The sequence below is a fragment of the Acyrthosiphon pisum genome, chromosome A2 (genome assembly GCF_005508785.2).
Source record: "Acyrthosiphon pisum isolate AL4f chromosome A2, pea_aphid_22Mar2018_4r6ur, whole genome shotgun sequence".
Taxonomy (NCBI): domain Eukaryota; kingdom Metazoa; phylum Arthropoda; class Insecta; order Hemiptera; family Aphididae; genus Acyrthosiphon; species Acyrthosiphon pisum.
Window position 1 is genome coordinate 58452679 of NC_042495.1, and position 17018 is coordinate 58469696.

General features: G+C 27.6%; 1 protein-coding gene across 1 annotated transcript in view; it reads left to right on the top strand.

Annotated features, from left to right (window-relative positions):
- Positions 1-16786, top strand: part of LOC100167844 (ras-interacting protein RIP3) — a 55672-nt gene extending 38886 nt beyond the window's left edge. The window contains 2 exon segments of the mRNA XM_008181076.3: positions 9531-10100; positions 15697-16786. Of these exon segments, the coding sequence (XP_008179298.3) occupies positions 9531-10100; positions 15697-16092 (966 nt within the window). The 3' untranslated portion in view covers positions 16093-16786.
- Positions 16787-17018: the final 232 nt, after the last annotated feature.

A 17018-nucleotide genomic window follows, 5' to 3' on the forward strand; every position in this document is an offset into this window, starting at 1 on the left:
CTCCTTTTTATGTGTGCAAATCTTGTTTCTTAGTTATGACTGTTAGCTTCTTGGTTCTTTCCTGCGAAAAACAGTTTTTGCTATGTTGTAAGACGGAAACAGATTACGATACTCGCTATCTGGTAAGAGTGAATTTATTTTGCATTGGTTTTGCGTCCGATGATTTTTAACATATTATTGTTCAAACCGTTTTCACGTCACCGTCAGCAATGAGTCTGTGTTGGACTCGGAAAACGCGATCATCGTCGTGGGACTGTTTCCCTTTCGATTCTCGATCAAATCGTTGTCATGACGTCGTCTTCCACAAATGCGTATTATTAATATCACTATATATTGTGCGCGGTGCGATTAATTCTAGTGGAACGAAACTTGTACGTATTATTATATCTAAACAGATATGATAATATAGAACGAGGTATTTACTATATTTTATGATTAATATATGGTATTATATTTGTGAACCGCATTATTTCCAGTCTGCTTAAACACGTCGCCAATTTCCCGGCGATTAAAAGCCGAGGTAAGACGTGCATGATTAGTCATCTCTGTAGGTACCTACATTAATCACAGATTACTAGTAAGACTCAATAACGTTATTTTTTTTGTTTTCATTGATCCCAAAAACACCCGGTACCTGTGGCCGTTAGTTGTAGTTAGATATTTTTTTAGTTTTTTACAAATATAAAATAATTAATATAGGTACTTATATGAATTAAATTAAAGGTAATCAGTAGAATGACAATATTATTGAAAGACTAATTCTTATAGTAACTAAGATCTAATGATATAGGTTTTCATGTTTTTTTTTTATATTGTGTTGTATAGGCCTGTGAAGGTTTTATCATCTTGGTGTTTTCTTTGGTTTCTGGTCCCAACGCAGTGTCAGTGATCGGAACCATCCTGATATTTTGTCGGTCTCCCTCGTATTTGAGGCATTCCGTTATTATATGCCTCACAGTCAGCTTGACCCCAAAGACTTTGCGAGTGGAGGTTTCTTCCTTGGCCATTTGGTACCCATGCTTAAGTCGTATGTGTCCAATTCTAAATCGATTCTTCTTTTATTTTAAGATAACTGTTTATCCACCTGTTTGTAGTTCTTTAAAACTGTGTTTAATTTAATAATTTGAAAATTCCATATACTGAGCCATTTATTGTTAATCATCTCTTTTATATGATTTTTAAGTCATCGTAGGTATAGGCCTGGTATAAGTGTTTTTACCGCATTAGAAGTGCCAGTTTTGGCCTGTTGGTCGGCAACTAATTTCCTTTGATGCCCGTATGCCCGGGAACTCTCATGAGAATAATTTGTTTGTTTTTAGTTAAGGCGTCCGGTGCCAATGTAATTTTCTACACGAAAATACGATCCACGGGAATAATAATCCTTCTCTGTAAAACCATTCGATATTTTTTTTTTAACTAATAGAGGGTTATATTCTATAGGGCGCATTAAATTCCGTTTTTCAATATTTTAATCTCAAAATGTATGATATGTCTTCAAAAATAATACAATTTTAAGCGGTTTTTACAAATAATTTTATTATACCATTATCTATATTGTATATGAAGATGAATGTTTGGGCAGTGTGTGTGTGTCCTTTATGCATTCCTAAACCGTTCAACCGATTTCGACGAAATTTGATTCAGAGATAGATTAGACCTCGGGGAGAAGATAGGCTAATTCAAAAATGGTACATTTGAGGTTCAACCAGGGGAGGTTTGAGCAAAACAGGGATTTTGAAAGTTACGATGGATATGTTTGTTTGTAAATGGTTTTTATAATAATAATTATTGTTAATGTGATGTTAATGTAATTGTCACTTGTGGTCTGTAACCTAAAAATTTACAAAAACGACGTTTTCTCAGAATATTACTTTATGCGTGGTTATAATATAATATATTATTATATTTTTATCTCTTTACGTTTACTCGAATTATAATCAGATGTATTTTATTGTAAGTTGTAGAAAACGGAAATCATATATTTATATTCCAGACATTTTTTGTTCATATAAAAATTATACTCGCTCACAAATTACCTACGCAAGAATAAAACCTTTCCGTAACGAAGAAATCATAATATGTTTTAATAAAATGTTCTTATATTTTAAAAATTACAAAAAAAAATTTAAACCACTGAATAAATGTTTTAAAAATATAATGAGTTTTTTGACCCTTGAGATGAAAGTAATTATAAATGTAGGTATATTGAATATATTATAAATATAAAAAGAGCTTGTTAATTGAACACATTATAAGCATTCACAAGTTTAAGTTTAAATTATATTTTTTCTTGTACTACTTCACCATAATTTTTAAATTTGTATTGAAAATACCTCAAACTTTCTGAAAATGACTTGTTCTAAGTTTATCTTGTAATATATATTTAATATAATATAATATAGTATATATTTATCAGTATTTTCATTAAAAACTAAAATTGAATATTTTTTAAACATTTTTGCTATAGGTATTTTAAAATATTTTTTATATTTTTATATTGTAAGACATTTATTTTTTAAATATCTTAAGCAAAGAGTCTTTATAATCGCTTTAAAGAATTAGTATACTTAAGTAAATACCCATGGAAATAATAATTCCATAATTCGTTTTTTTTCATGAACACAGCCAGTCACTGTTTAATTAATGGTAAGATTGCCAAAAAAATGTAATAATTTATTTGTAAGTGCATTATTGCAATTTTGTTGAGAAAGTAAAAATTGTATGACCCCGATTCATAGAATGAACATTCTTCGTAAGATGAAGTCTAATTAATATTACCAGGCTGCTGAGTACCTACATAATTCCTATAATAAAAATACATTTAAGTATGATTATTGTATGATGACAACATATGAATTATTGGGTGATCAACACTTTATGCTGATGTTTATTTATGCATGACTGGTTGTGCATAACGTTTTACCAGGTGGAATCAAATTCCTTTTTGGGCGTCGTCTATCTATAAGTGAATTTTATGTCTTTATTCATATATATTTTTCACTATTTCAATCAATAATTTGCATTTTCATTCGGTTAACAACTTCATTTTAGTAATAATTACCTATATACTTATTATTTGTATAATTACTAGACGTGACTGGGCCTAACAGCGTCGATAGTGTTCATTGACACGAATGTGATCAGTGATCACTTTGACAGTTTATAGTCTTGGTATATTGTAAATAAAAAAATATGCTTTATTATACAATAACGGACACCTACATGCCTAATGACATGTGTGCCTGTGGCTTTCTATAGAAACATAATCCCCTCTGGCAAATCATTAAATGCACATTATTTAAATATAATCGTTTTATAGTTTGAGCTAGTCATAAATAAATTCATAACATGCTACGTGGAATATTAGTTGTGTGTGTCTTTTATTCTTTTTTTAAAGAGTGTGCTATAAATTCTGATTTGAAAATGATTGTAAATAAATTAAATAGTTATTGATACGAATATTATAATTTATAAGAAGTTTTTCAATAAAATATAACTAGAAATTTCATTATTAATAGCATTTTTTGCAAACTGTTTTAAAAACTACCTCGGACGTCTAGTTAAATCTTAAATATATAAATAAAGTATAATTATTACAATTGATATTATTTTCATATTAAAAACATCTGTCAATCTAACAATACCCCCGGGTAAGCACTATATCAGTGTTTTATGTAGGTGTTAAAATTTTCAAAATAATTTGTCTTATTTTGAGCTTTTTTTATAGACAGTAGACATTTTAGATTTAGATTTTTTAAATGTTATTTTCCTTAATTTTTAATAAATATACAAGGTTCCTCGTTATTAATATACCATTTGAAAAAAATCAAATATAAGTAGGCATGAGTTTTCTATAAGCCTTCAAAGTTCAATTTTTGACATAATTCGTCGAAATTACAGATTTATGCAAATCATTCTGTAGTTAAAAATGTATTTAATGCTCAACCTATATACCTAAAGATAACAATTTAAAACAAGGTTTCTCATCAGTACCAATAAATACTATCAACAAATCTACAAATCATATTTAAGTAAAGAATATTTTATTTCGTTTTATAGATATTTTAAGTTCAAATCCGAATGAAATTAAATATTTAAACGAAGACGGTAGGTATTTGAAGTTTCTAAACTCTAAAGTATATAAATATTATAATATATTAAACACACAATGAATTTTTTAAATGCAATGTTTTCTGAAAAAATAATTCAACTTACTGTATTACTAATAGTAAAATACCTTTATAATTTTAATAATAATGATATCATAAAATATACTAAGTAATATTTTAGGTTAGAACGTCTTCGCTCAAATCGTTATACAATTATATTATATCATTCCATTTAAATTTATCACAATCCACATACTTACATAACATTCGTTCGCCACTGTAAAGTAGTGGTACACACATGTACACCTTTTTATATATTTTAATTGACATATAAATTCAAAAAACTACTCAATGTACATAGTGCATGACGCGATTGCAAGTTATCAAAATATGAACATTATATTATTATACCTTATATTCTTATAATATAATTATATAGATAAAATAAAACTATACTATTATAACAGGTACACTATTTGGACAAAATTAAATATTAATTATGTTTCTGTAGCATCGATTATGGATACTTGTGTTTTAGGAATATTAATAAGGGGCCTACTCGAGTGTCTTTAATGAGGGACAAACAACAGGTCACGCGCAGGCCCCAAATTTATTTAGATGTTTAAATGTATGAGTTATTTAATATTCATGAAAATATTGTCGAATAATTTATTACATATTACAGGAATGTTAGGTACCTCGTGATTTTGGGGTTTTTGACACAATAAATTTGAAAATTTCACATTAATTGAAGTCTTGAAGAGAGTTATTAGACGAGTTATAATTATTTTGATGAACATTTTAAAATATTATGCTGGTAGTTATATATAGCTCCGTGAAATTAGCCGCACAATGTCAAAATTTTGACTCCAAATGTTGTAAATAATTTGTAAGTCATTTGTAAGCACAATTTGGTAATTTTTAAGTACAGCCGTTTTCAATTATCCTCAAAAGTTTGAATCACAGCTAACTTCCGCGAAACTTGGCCGTTTCAGCATTTCAAAGCTTTTGACTACTCCAAATCGTCAAGGGCAATTTGTAAGTATTTGTAAGCACGAATTTAGAATTTGTAAGTCATCCTTTTCTTATTTTTTCCTAAAAAGAAGTTGGTCAAAAATTAATAAAAGAGCCTAGTTAAATTAAAAAAATATCCTACAAGGATAAAAAATTTAAATAGAATAAAAAATCAGTTAATAAAAAAATTAATAATAAAAATAATAAAAATGTATATTAAATAAAATGTAATTTAAATAAAAAAAAAAGGTTAGTTTAATTAAAAAAAATTTCTAAAAAATTTCTCATCTAAAAAAACCTCAATAGGGTAAAACCCAGTTGAATAAAAAATTATATTTAGTATAAAATCGAATATTAATAAAAGGAGCCAAGATAAATTTAAAAAAAACTTAAGATCAATATATAAAAATAATAATATAATATTAATTATGAGATTTGTTATCCTATTAAGATATACTTTACTTTAACTGGGCTTTTTTTTATTAATTTTTAATTTTTTTTAGATAATTTTTTTATTTAGCTTTTTTTAACCTTTTTATAGTTTTTTAACCTATTAAGATATTTTTTAAATTTAACTAGGCTTTTTTATTTTTTTTATTTCTTATTAAATACAATTTTTTTATTCAACTGACTTTATCCTATTTAGGTTTTTTAGATTTAAGTTTTTTTTCTATTATGGTTTTTAAATTTAACTAACTAACCTTTTTTATTGAAATTACATTCTATTTAATATCAATTTTTATTTAGCTGATTTTTTATTCTATTTAAATTTTTTATCCTATTAAGTTATTTTTTTAATTTAACTATGCTTTTTTATTAATTTTGGGCCAACTTCCTTTTACAGATAATTAAGGAAGGGATGACTTACAAATTCTAAATTCGTGCTTACAAATACTTACAAATTGCCCTTGACGATTTGGAGTAGTCAAAAGCTTTGAAATGCCGAAACGGCCAAGTTCGCGGAAGTTAGCCGTGATTCAAACTTTTGAGGATAATTGAAAACGGTTGTACTTAAAAATTACCAAATTGTGCTTACAAATACTTACAAATGACTTACAAATTATTTACAAAATTTGGAGTCAAAATGTTGACATTGTGCGGCTAACTTCACGGACCTGTTATATATTTGATTATTAATTCGTTTGTTCAATTATTATAATATAATGGATAGGTAGTAGGTACTAACTATAATAATTTATCTAAGTCATCGCATAATGACTATATTTATTATAATTAATAGTGGTTATGATAAGTATACCTAATACGGCGATAAAAAATATATGTGGTAATATAATACTCATACTTTTAAGTCTGAGGTAGTTTTGTATTTTGTATTTTATTGTAGTATTTTGAACCAGTTCATTTAAATTTACACATAGAGCTGACGTTATTTTTATTTCATATACCTACTCTTAAATTTTATTGAATACATTATTTATTTATTTATAACAACTATTCTTTATTATTATTATTTAATTTTCAATAAAAGCGGTCATTATAATATATTTTAAAATATTTATATTATTTATTCTTAATATATAAATTAAAATACAAATAGTCTCAATTATTGTTAAGACTTTTTATTTATACCTACTGAAATATTTGCAATTTCTAAATATTCAATGTAGAAATAAATTTTTCAAGTTTCAATACATACCTAATCAACATTAAACAGCTTAGAAATGGTCAACAGGCATAACAAAACGTGTTTGAGTCTTAAAAATCCATAAATAATTTAGTCTATTATAATTTAAAAGTTAAAAGTGCACTTACATCATTTAATTTAATATATTATTATATTGATAATTATTTATCATATTATATTGTTGTATTGAAATCTAACAGTAAATTATTAATTAGCCAATGTTAATAATATTAATTAAGTGCAAATGTTGAATAAAATAATATTATACGTCTTTTACTTTACAAATTAATTAAAATTTAAATATGTACTTAACAAAGAGTTTTTTATTCAAGTTAATTAGATTATGATGTATTTGGCCAAAGAAATTATATGATTTAAAAATAATGAATTTTAATATAAATAAAAATATTTATAAAATGCATTTATTTTCTTTGAAATCGACAAATAAGATTTTGATGAACATTAATTACATACTCAATTAAAGAAGCGCACTGTTTGTTTTATCTCTTTGACCTCTTATACCATAGACTAAACGCATTTAAACCAAATAATTTTGTTTTATATTTTTACTAAAAACATTTTAGAGTAAAATCTCCCATTCTAAAGATTATAGAGAATAATATTTTATGAAATATCGATTTTCCAACTATAGTCTCAAATACTCAAAATAATGTTTTCATCATTTATAATACTTATTTAATTTTTTTTTGTTTTTTAAATTCAAACACAACGTTAAATAACAATAAAATATTAAACCGAAATGTTGAAATTTCAAAAACATAATCCTCTATATTTTTTATAATAGGTTTTTTACTCTAAGATTACTCAAAAGTTATAAACAATGATTTTACGTGAAAACGTTTTATCTATGTTATCGTGAGTCTGAGAGGGATAACATATATTGCACGGACATCCTCCTAAACATTTTTCATTTCTAGTTAAACATTATGAAATGTGAATAATAATTTTAAATTATGTGCTTAAGTTGAAAATAACTTAACCTATTGGTTAAAATATAGTATTCGTAAAAAATACACCACTCAAATTACCTGTTTTATTAAATCATCGGAAATGTCACAATTTTATCCATCAGCAAAATTAGTTGGTAACCAATTATTCCAGTAACGTTAAATGAAAAAAAATTTAAAATAAAAAAACGAAGTGATTTGCTGTTTAATTGATTTAAAAAAAAAATTATATAAAAATTTTTTGTAAACAATTACGTCGATTTTTTTAGTAATATTTTTATACAATATATAAATTTTAAAGTAAAATTATAAGATTAAATATCTAATTGTGTTTAAAAGCATAAAAACGTATTTTTAGTCAATGTATAGACTATAATAATATAGGACATCGAACTGTTTATAATATGTTATTATGTATAACTTTTATGTAGGCGAAGCGTTATAATATTGCGTCCTTACTCCAGTAAATACATGTTTTAAATATTATAATGTTTTTTGAAATGCATTTCAAAATAGTACAGATCAGTGTTTCACAATCTGTGGTTTGTGACCTCTGAGGTTTAATTTATCATTCTTTCATTAGTTATTTATGAACAACATACTCGTATTATAATATTATTATTCATAATAATACGGTTTGGTACGTTGCGATATCTAAAACTTACACACAGTTTAACAGTTATCATTTACAAATTACAGTATATTTATGTTTTTTTTTTTGTTACAAAATATTCTTTGTATATTCATTTGATTTTTGGATATTTGTGCATAAAATATTTAATTTTTATCATTTTATTAGTCACCTAAAACCTAAAAATGAATATCTAGGTATTAAAAAAATAGCCACTTGAAATCATAAGCTAATATCAATACAAACATTTTTACGATTTTCACTAATGAGTTATGAGTCAATCATAAATATAATATATTATATTTATATAATGCCTATAGACATATTATGACCGATTGAAACAATATTTCATGGACTATACATAGTAAACAATAATACTGTATGACCAAATCATATTATAATGACATTAAATAGACAAAATTACAATGATAGCGCACATCGTTTCTGTACCTACTGAATAGTGCATACACACAGGAGGTAGTGTATAAAAAGTAATAACTGTAACGGTAGTGAACAACAATTTGGTGAAAATAGAAAGCTGAAGGTTGGAAACTTTCATGTCTGGCATCATATAACGCGTCATCTATTTTAACATGAGCTTTGTGACGAAGTGACCCTACTCCAAAAATATAATATATACCTGTGCTTAATAAAGTTGACACTATCCTTTCTCCACTACACGCGTACCGTGCCTCTTTTCATATCATCAACTATATTACAATAATATTATATGCATGTTATATCATTATATTATAATCCAGCCAGCGATTCTCCATTAGTGCACCACTATAACAGTAATTTATCTAGGTTTATGTACAGTCCTTTGTAATCGGCCGTATCACATGTACTTTAATTTCCCGTCATTTCAGGACCGTAACATTTCGCCCATTTTGTTTTAAAACGCTGTGCATTTTATGCTCGCACTTTGTCCCACTCCACTCCATACAACCCCCATGGTATGTCCTATACTAATCCGCATCTATTAAAGTAGGTTTTTTAGTTATTTCTCAAATATTATTATATATTTTCAGGCCGACCCCGTATGACTCCACTGGCACAACGTATAAATTTAATGTTTTCACCCTCGTGATGATATATTGCTAATAAACACTACATTACCGATAATACATCTATACGTTTTATGTTTGACCTTTTTTTAATAGGCGTTCGGCCAAAGTCCACAAAACTCGGTAGACGTACGACCGATAATCGTGATGCCCACGGTGCCTGTGGCTGACGACCGGAAAAAGCAAATCGACAGTAATTCACCTCTGTCGAACGAAGTAGACCCGGCGTCGATGATGTCGCTATTCAATGTGGCCACCGCCAACAACGTGAGCGTCGAACAACTGGCCATGGCTCTCCGACAACGGCAGCAGCAGACGTTTTACCAGACAGCCACCGACGAAATAACCACACCTATGCCGACCACAACTGTTACCGCGTTACCTACCACCACCACCACTACCACGACACTACCGCCGCCAGCACTTACCTCAGCATACTCTTCGGACGAGCAACAGACGGTCGCTAAGAAAATCAAACCGTACAAGTCGAAATACGTGACCAGCCAAAAGGTGATGAACGCCCCCAAGGAATATTATCCCGTCGGATACGACAAGAACTTCGACGACAACTTTGTGTCCAAAGTGGACCTGCCCGACACGACATTCAGTTGCGGTGACCAGAAACATTTCCCCGGATTGTACGGAGATGAGGATTTGGGTTGCATGGTGAGTGCCAGATTATTAATAATAAGTATTAAGTATAATATAGGACATAGGTGTTCCAGCTTATATTAGGTTTATTGTGTTAATTGTGGAAATGTTTTTCAAGAATCAATTGATATCATTAATAAACTATGGGTAGATATACATTATTGCTTTTAAGAAAATATATATATATCTATGAAAGTACATTATAATAAAGACAATTTCAAGATATTCTATTTTTTTAAATTTATTTATAACAGTTAGTTTTCTAATTAATTTACAATTCTGACGATCTTCAGATGGGGTTGAGTCAATTTCTTTCTATCGAAGAAAGGATAATTAATATTATTACCTATAATTATTTTGATTGCATTGAATCGTTTTTTTTTCTTAGAAAAATAACTTAACCCATTCAACATTTTTAATTCAAAAAATAATATGACTATTATAATAGGTATTATCTATTATTTATAATATTTTTCAGTTTGCATAATAATTTGACAATTTATTATAACTATTGTTTTTATAATTTGATTCATAAATTAAATTGAGTAACTTGAATCTTTTTAAGTGAATTGAAAACAAATCAATGAGACGTATTTACAATTTATATTAATTATTATTTTTCGTTTTCGTTTTTAAATTGTATCTATACAGAAATCCAGACAGTACACATCAAGTGAATAATCTATAACAAATAAAAATTAATATATATGACAATATAATATTATCTTAAGTCATTACTCCTCGTTTGATGGTTAATCTGTAACAGGACTCTTTTATGACGATTTATTAATAGTTCATGTATGGACATTTATTTGTCACTTACCTACCGATAACGTATTGTTGTCTGCATATAATAAAATAATAAATGGATACGTGTACGAGTGTATTCTGTTCTTAGAGATAGGGAACCTATTCAGTAGTATTCAATAGTATATTATAATGAAAATGGATGACAGGATGTAACTGAGTTGAACATTCCTAAATGTAATCATGTTTTGTGCTCGTTCACGAGCAAATTGATTGATTTTATTTTATTTTGGAGAAATAGATTTACATCCCTGAAGAAGTTTTTATTAAGATCTATAGGTACAAAGTACATATTTGATTCACGTCCATTAGAATAAATTTTCACATTTTATACTTATGAAATTATATGAATTATAGATACCTATTAAAAATTCATTAATGGGAATTAGAAGCAAATAGGTTGTAACATAATATGCCTTAAGACATTTACCTCATAGCTTATTGTAAGTTACGTTAATCGGAATATAAATTGGCTTATATGAAAATTAAAAAAATTATCATAATTTTATGATGGACCGACGTCCATTAACTACAATCGCTAGGCGTATTATATTATATTGGTTTAATTTTTTCTCAATTTTTAAAAAATTGAACATTAAATCACCTAAACTTTGATAACGGTTCATTACGTATTAACTCTATAGACTTAAGATATTTACCTTAAGATATTATATTATAGGTTTCTAAAATATATTATCTGTTTGAATACAGATAAAATTAAATTAATTATACGGGTACACTTAAATATTTGAATTTCTATTGGTACATTACTTAATATTGAACAAAAACTTAACATTTAAATGCTCAACTTCTCATAAAGCGGAGTTTTTAAAATTGAGTGCAATACTTTATTAAACCTTGTCCTAAATGTAAATGTAACATGAAACGTATTCAGCGACTTTAAAATATATATCATTATATAATAAAATGTTTACATTTCTGATACAAAAGCCTTAATTGAAATGAAACTATAATTGTTCAAATTTAGAAAGGAAATAATTGGCATAATCAAATCAAACACAACATTGTAATATAATGACATAAATTATTGGAATTAAATATTATATATTTTTAGTTAAATTCATTTTTTAATAATTAAGTTTCAAAATTATATTTATATCATTTTTAAATCTCATCATGATATTATGTAAATCTATATTCTATTTGTATAGATGTTCGTTTGTATAGGGATTATATACTTTGAAACTATTGAACTATTTGGCACCAAATTGTCCACACATTCCTTGACACGCAGGTTAGTTTTTAATATGATGGCTCACGAAAATTGAATATTTTTTTGTTTACATATTATAGGGTTGTTTTTGTAACAGAAATAAAACAGACTTTCATATAATCTATAAATATATGAAAACTAATGTATATTTGTAGCTTACTTATATTATAATCAAGAACTATTTGATCGATTTTGACGGAAATATCAAATTGTTTTTAGAGATATCAGGAAAGTTTAGAGAGTAGTTTGAACCACGTTCAAAATTATATCAAGACATTGCTATATCCAATCTTCCGTAAGATAAATTTACAAAAGGAGCTGGGAAGTACATTAACGCCAATTTCCCCATGAATCGAGGTACACTAAAACCGAGATATACCTTTATGGCCACGTATTTTATATTTGTTTATTTTTTTCGCGGTTGAAGTCGGGTTGTATAGTTATACAGTATTTAATTTAAAAATCAATATTAAGCGTAGCGCACGGATAATATTTTCCAAAAAAATCTTTACTTGCAGAAAACATATTACTGGTACGTTAAATGTGTATAATATTGTATCCAATTTCTTATGCATTTTATAATGCTGCTAAGATATTAAATGTCAAATAAATGATGACTGATGACCATGCATAGTATTATGAGCAAATAATAACACGGAGATAATTATTATGATATTATTGATTGAGACAAAAAAAAAAAAAAACACCGCTTGTGACATTTCGATTGGACGTTCAAATCTTATATTATGTATCTACTTTCGTTGGGCAAATGAAAATGCGACTGTATGAACCTTACGAATATGACGTGAACTTTTCGACTCCACTACTGGAAAATCAGACAAGGGTCGTTGCCGCAGCGAAATATTCACGCCGAGCACTCAGCGGTGGTGTGTTTTGCACAGATAACGGAAATCCACACACACATGCTTTGTGGGTAGCTGTACTTGTACATAACGTCGCGTCACGTTATATAATAATAATAACAGCCGTACCCAACGTCTGCGCCATCGTATCGTTTCAAATCATACAGTGAGATTATATTATTTTGTTACGAGCTTAACTAGGTTTTTTTTCCATTTCACCATCTGCCAATAGTAGCTAAAAGCTATACGCAAAAAATATGATATAAATAGTACCGACTTATCGAACATATTTTGTAGTCCAAATTACATAATGTAGAAAATAGTTTATTGTTATTTTTGAATTAATTAATTATATTCTCAATACCTAGCTAATAATTAATATCCTATTACGCTTAATATACTTACGTATTTCTTCAAGATCATGAATAAATAAACTGCAAGTAAAAAACAAGTATACGAACATTTGATCTCAAAAAAGTCACATTTGGTATATAAAAACACGACAACATTTAGACTTTAGAGTAGGGACCTATTATTATTGGATTGATAATTATTAAATCATAATCTTACGGTTATATTGTTTAAGTTTTTAACCAAATTCGATGATGTCCAATAATTTTATAATCGTCACATCTTATCTCTAAAACATTGTATATTCATTTTTATTATACAAGTATTCTTACAACATCCTATCTCATAGAACTTATTAATAATAATAATTTTTTATTCACCGGACAAACAATTTCCAATTACCTACATTATGTTATTCTATTTTAAGCGTATAAATACATTATGTAAGTACACGTCATCATACCAATTAAAAATTTATTAAAATGAAATGTTCGTATTTTAATTCAATTAATTCACTGAAATTTCTTAATAATTGGTTGTTTTTATGTTTGGACACATAATGTGTACTAAATATTGATGTATTATTGCCAAGACGACGTCGTTATATAAGTTGCCTTCATCTAACGCATAACATCATATTAATTTTCGTTCAGACGAATCAATTTTGCTATGGTAATATTAATCATAATATACAATTTTAGAATATTCTTATAACTTGCTTCAAAGTTAATATAACAAAAAAATCGTATTTGGAACCCTAGATAAGGTGCTGAGGAACGTTCATAAATTTTAATTGCTACGCATTAGTAAGACGGAAACAACACATTCTTATACTACGTCCTCTTAATACAATATTGTATTGGAAACAGTTGAAACTAAAAAACCGGAGACTATCCAGATGCCGCGAACGTAGAAGTATCAAAATTGCATATGCACAACGCCGTGTTTATTAAGGACTAGGTTTTTTAAAAATATTCTTATATTGTTTTTTTTATTATACGATGTATTAATGTACATCCATCGCAAGAGCGATTTAAAATTCTAATTAATTAGTTTAGCAGCAAGTAATATCATAAGGGTGAAGTGGGTGAATATTCACTATTCATTTATTTGATTTGACTTTTGTAGATACGATTGTTTTTAACAAAATATTTGTTTATTCGAAACGCACATCAATGTATAATATATTATACACATATTATTCTAAGCATATAACATAGTTCAAACGACAATCTAAAGGGAATTCTGAAAGGCTAAACAAATAAAACAAATATATGAAAACCATAACATGGATTTGTTTTGCATTATTTTTTGACAACAAAATATAGCAGGAAATAAAGGTCTACATGGTAACTATACAAATGTATAGTTTTTCACAAGGTCGTAAACAAAGTTTTCTTTATAGCACCGACAGTTGAATGGCATGGGAAAATAGGTAGAAATATTCCAATTATTGTGACCAACTAAAATGAAAAAGAAATAATTGAACTTATTTTTATCTCAATACTGTTTTCTAAAAGTACATAATATTATATTATTATACACAAAAAATAATTGTATTTGCCGATTTAAAATGTATAAATTAAAAAATTATTGTCCACTTATCGACTATCACTAAATATATCCTTTTAATTTGTCTTAGTATTTCAAAATATGAATTATAAGTCACAACGATAATAGACAATAATACTAACTTAACCTGGTAAATTAATAATAAAAAGTATGTTGCATAAAATAAATATAAGTGAATACTAAAAAATCAGGATTGTCAGAATTCAGAAATAAAACTGTACACAACTAATATTATATTAGTATTAATTGACACAATAATTGTTATAGTTTATAATATTTGTTGGTACTTAAATCAAAATTGTTAAGAGAATTGTCATTTTCTTGTTTCTCCAAAATCCTAGACATAAAATATGTTTTCAATTCTAAGTATTCATTTCAACTATAGTATATAAGTATTCAAAATATAGATACGTATAATCATATAATTAAGGTATATTGTGGCTAGACGTTCTGTATAGTATAATAATATAAAATAAACAGTGGGTGCACTTCAGTGGCGCAAATAGGGGGGGGATTGGGGGCTTAGCCCCCCAACATCACTCAAAGCCTCCTCAAAAAATAATAATATACCATTCTTAAAAGTATGTACCTATAAATTATAATTAAAAAATGCGTTGGGGCTTGAGACCCCCCCTAAACATTTTTCACTATTTGTGCCACTGGTGCACTTGGTGACTTATCATCTCTCATGATAGTGCCTTTATAGGTTTGGTCTATAATTTAATAGTATTGTTAACGTGAATGATGCAAACGAGACAATATTATAATTATGGTTATGTTACAGGTGTTCCACGTGTGCGCGTTTACCGATGACGGTCTGACGCAAAAGAGCTTCCTGTGCCCTGAGTCGACGCTGTTCGACCAGACCATACTCAAGTGCAACTGGTGGTTCTACGTTGACTGCAAGTCGTCCAAGAAGTTGTATGACAGCAACATTCCCATATCGAAGAGCTATCAGCTGATGAAGGCACTGACGTTCTTCTCGTCGTACTCGGCTGGACCGTCCATGGACGCTTCTGTGGCCGCGGCCACCGCCGCCGTATCACGACAACCGTCAGACGATACGGACAAGTCCGATCTCGCTACCGTTTCGCCGCAATTCGATGGTGTCGCGAGTCCATCAGTTTCAAACACCACCACATCCACCGAAGTCCTTGACAACGTGTCATTCCGAAGGTGAATTGGATAATTTGTTCCAATCACCCCCTTCCTCATTCCCACGAACATAAACAGAAGGCCAGATTTTTATTTTGAGCGCACGCGTTTATGTACACGACGTCTCACAAATATTTAATAACTTTTATGTTTTATTTATTATTTAATTTATGTATAACGCTTATACCGTTGTAACGAATAGGTTTTAGTGATTTTAGATTTTTACTATTTTTGTGATATAATAATATTATTCAAAATAAACGTTGTATATTGTAGGTGATACATGGTAATATTATCTAAAACGAATAATATTTTTTTAGACACTTCAAATAGTTTTCAATATTTTGCTCATTTAAATTTAAATAATTATGACTATGATAATCGTAATAATATTATTGTTATGATTGAAATTAAAAATTTATATTACAATTGTATATTATTATGTTGTAACAAGTCTTTTGTACAATTATATATATATTATTTTTTACTTAACAATATTAAATTATTTTACTACATAATATAAACTTTGTCATCATTTAGAGCTAATATAATTAGCTAAATGTATTTAAATTTTAAGCCCATACTCAAATAATACACTTAGTCAAATAATTTAATGTTGAAAATAATATTGTAGTTGTGTAGCAGTGGGATGACTAGTGACCACATATTATATTATGCATAATAAAACAATAAAATATATGGTATACTATTCTATATTATATTCGTAATTAATTTACAAAATGTTACTTTATGATCTCCTAATTTTTTCTCTGTAAGTTAATTAATATAACATACATTGAACGAAATAGATACATATTTTTTAATATTTATATATTCAGTTAAAAATGTTATGCCTATGTATTTTCCTATAGTTATTTACACCCTTTTGCCTTTATTCGAATATTGTTATCGTCCAGTAACCCATACAAAATGTAGTTGATCATTTTTAAT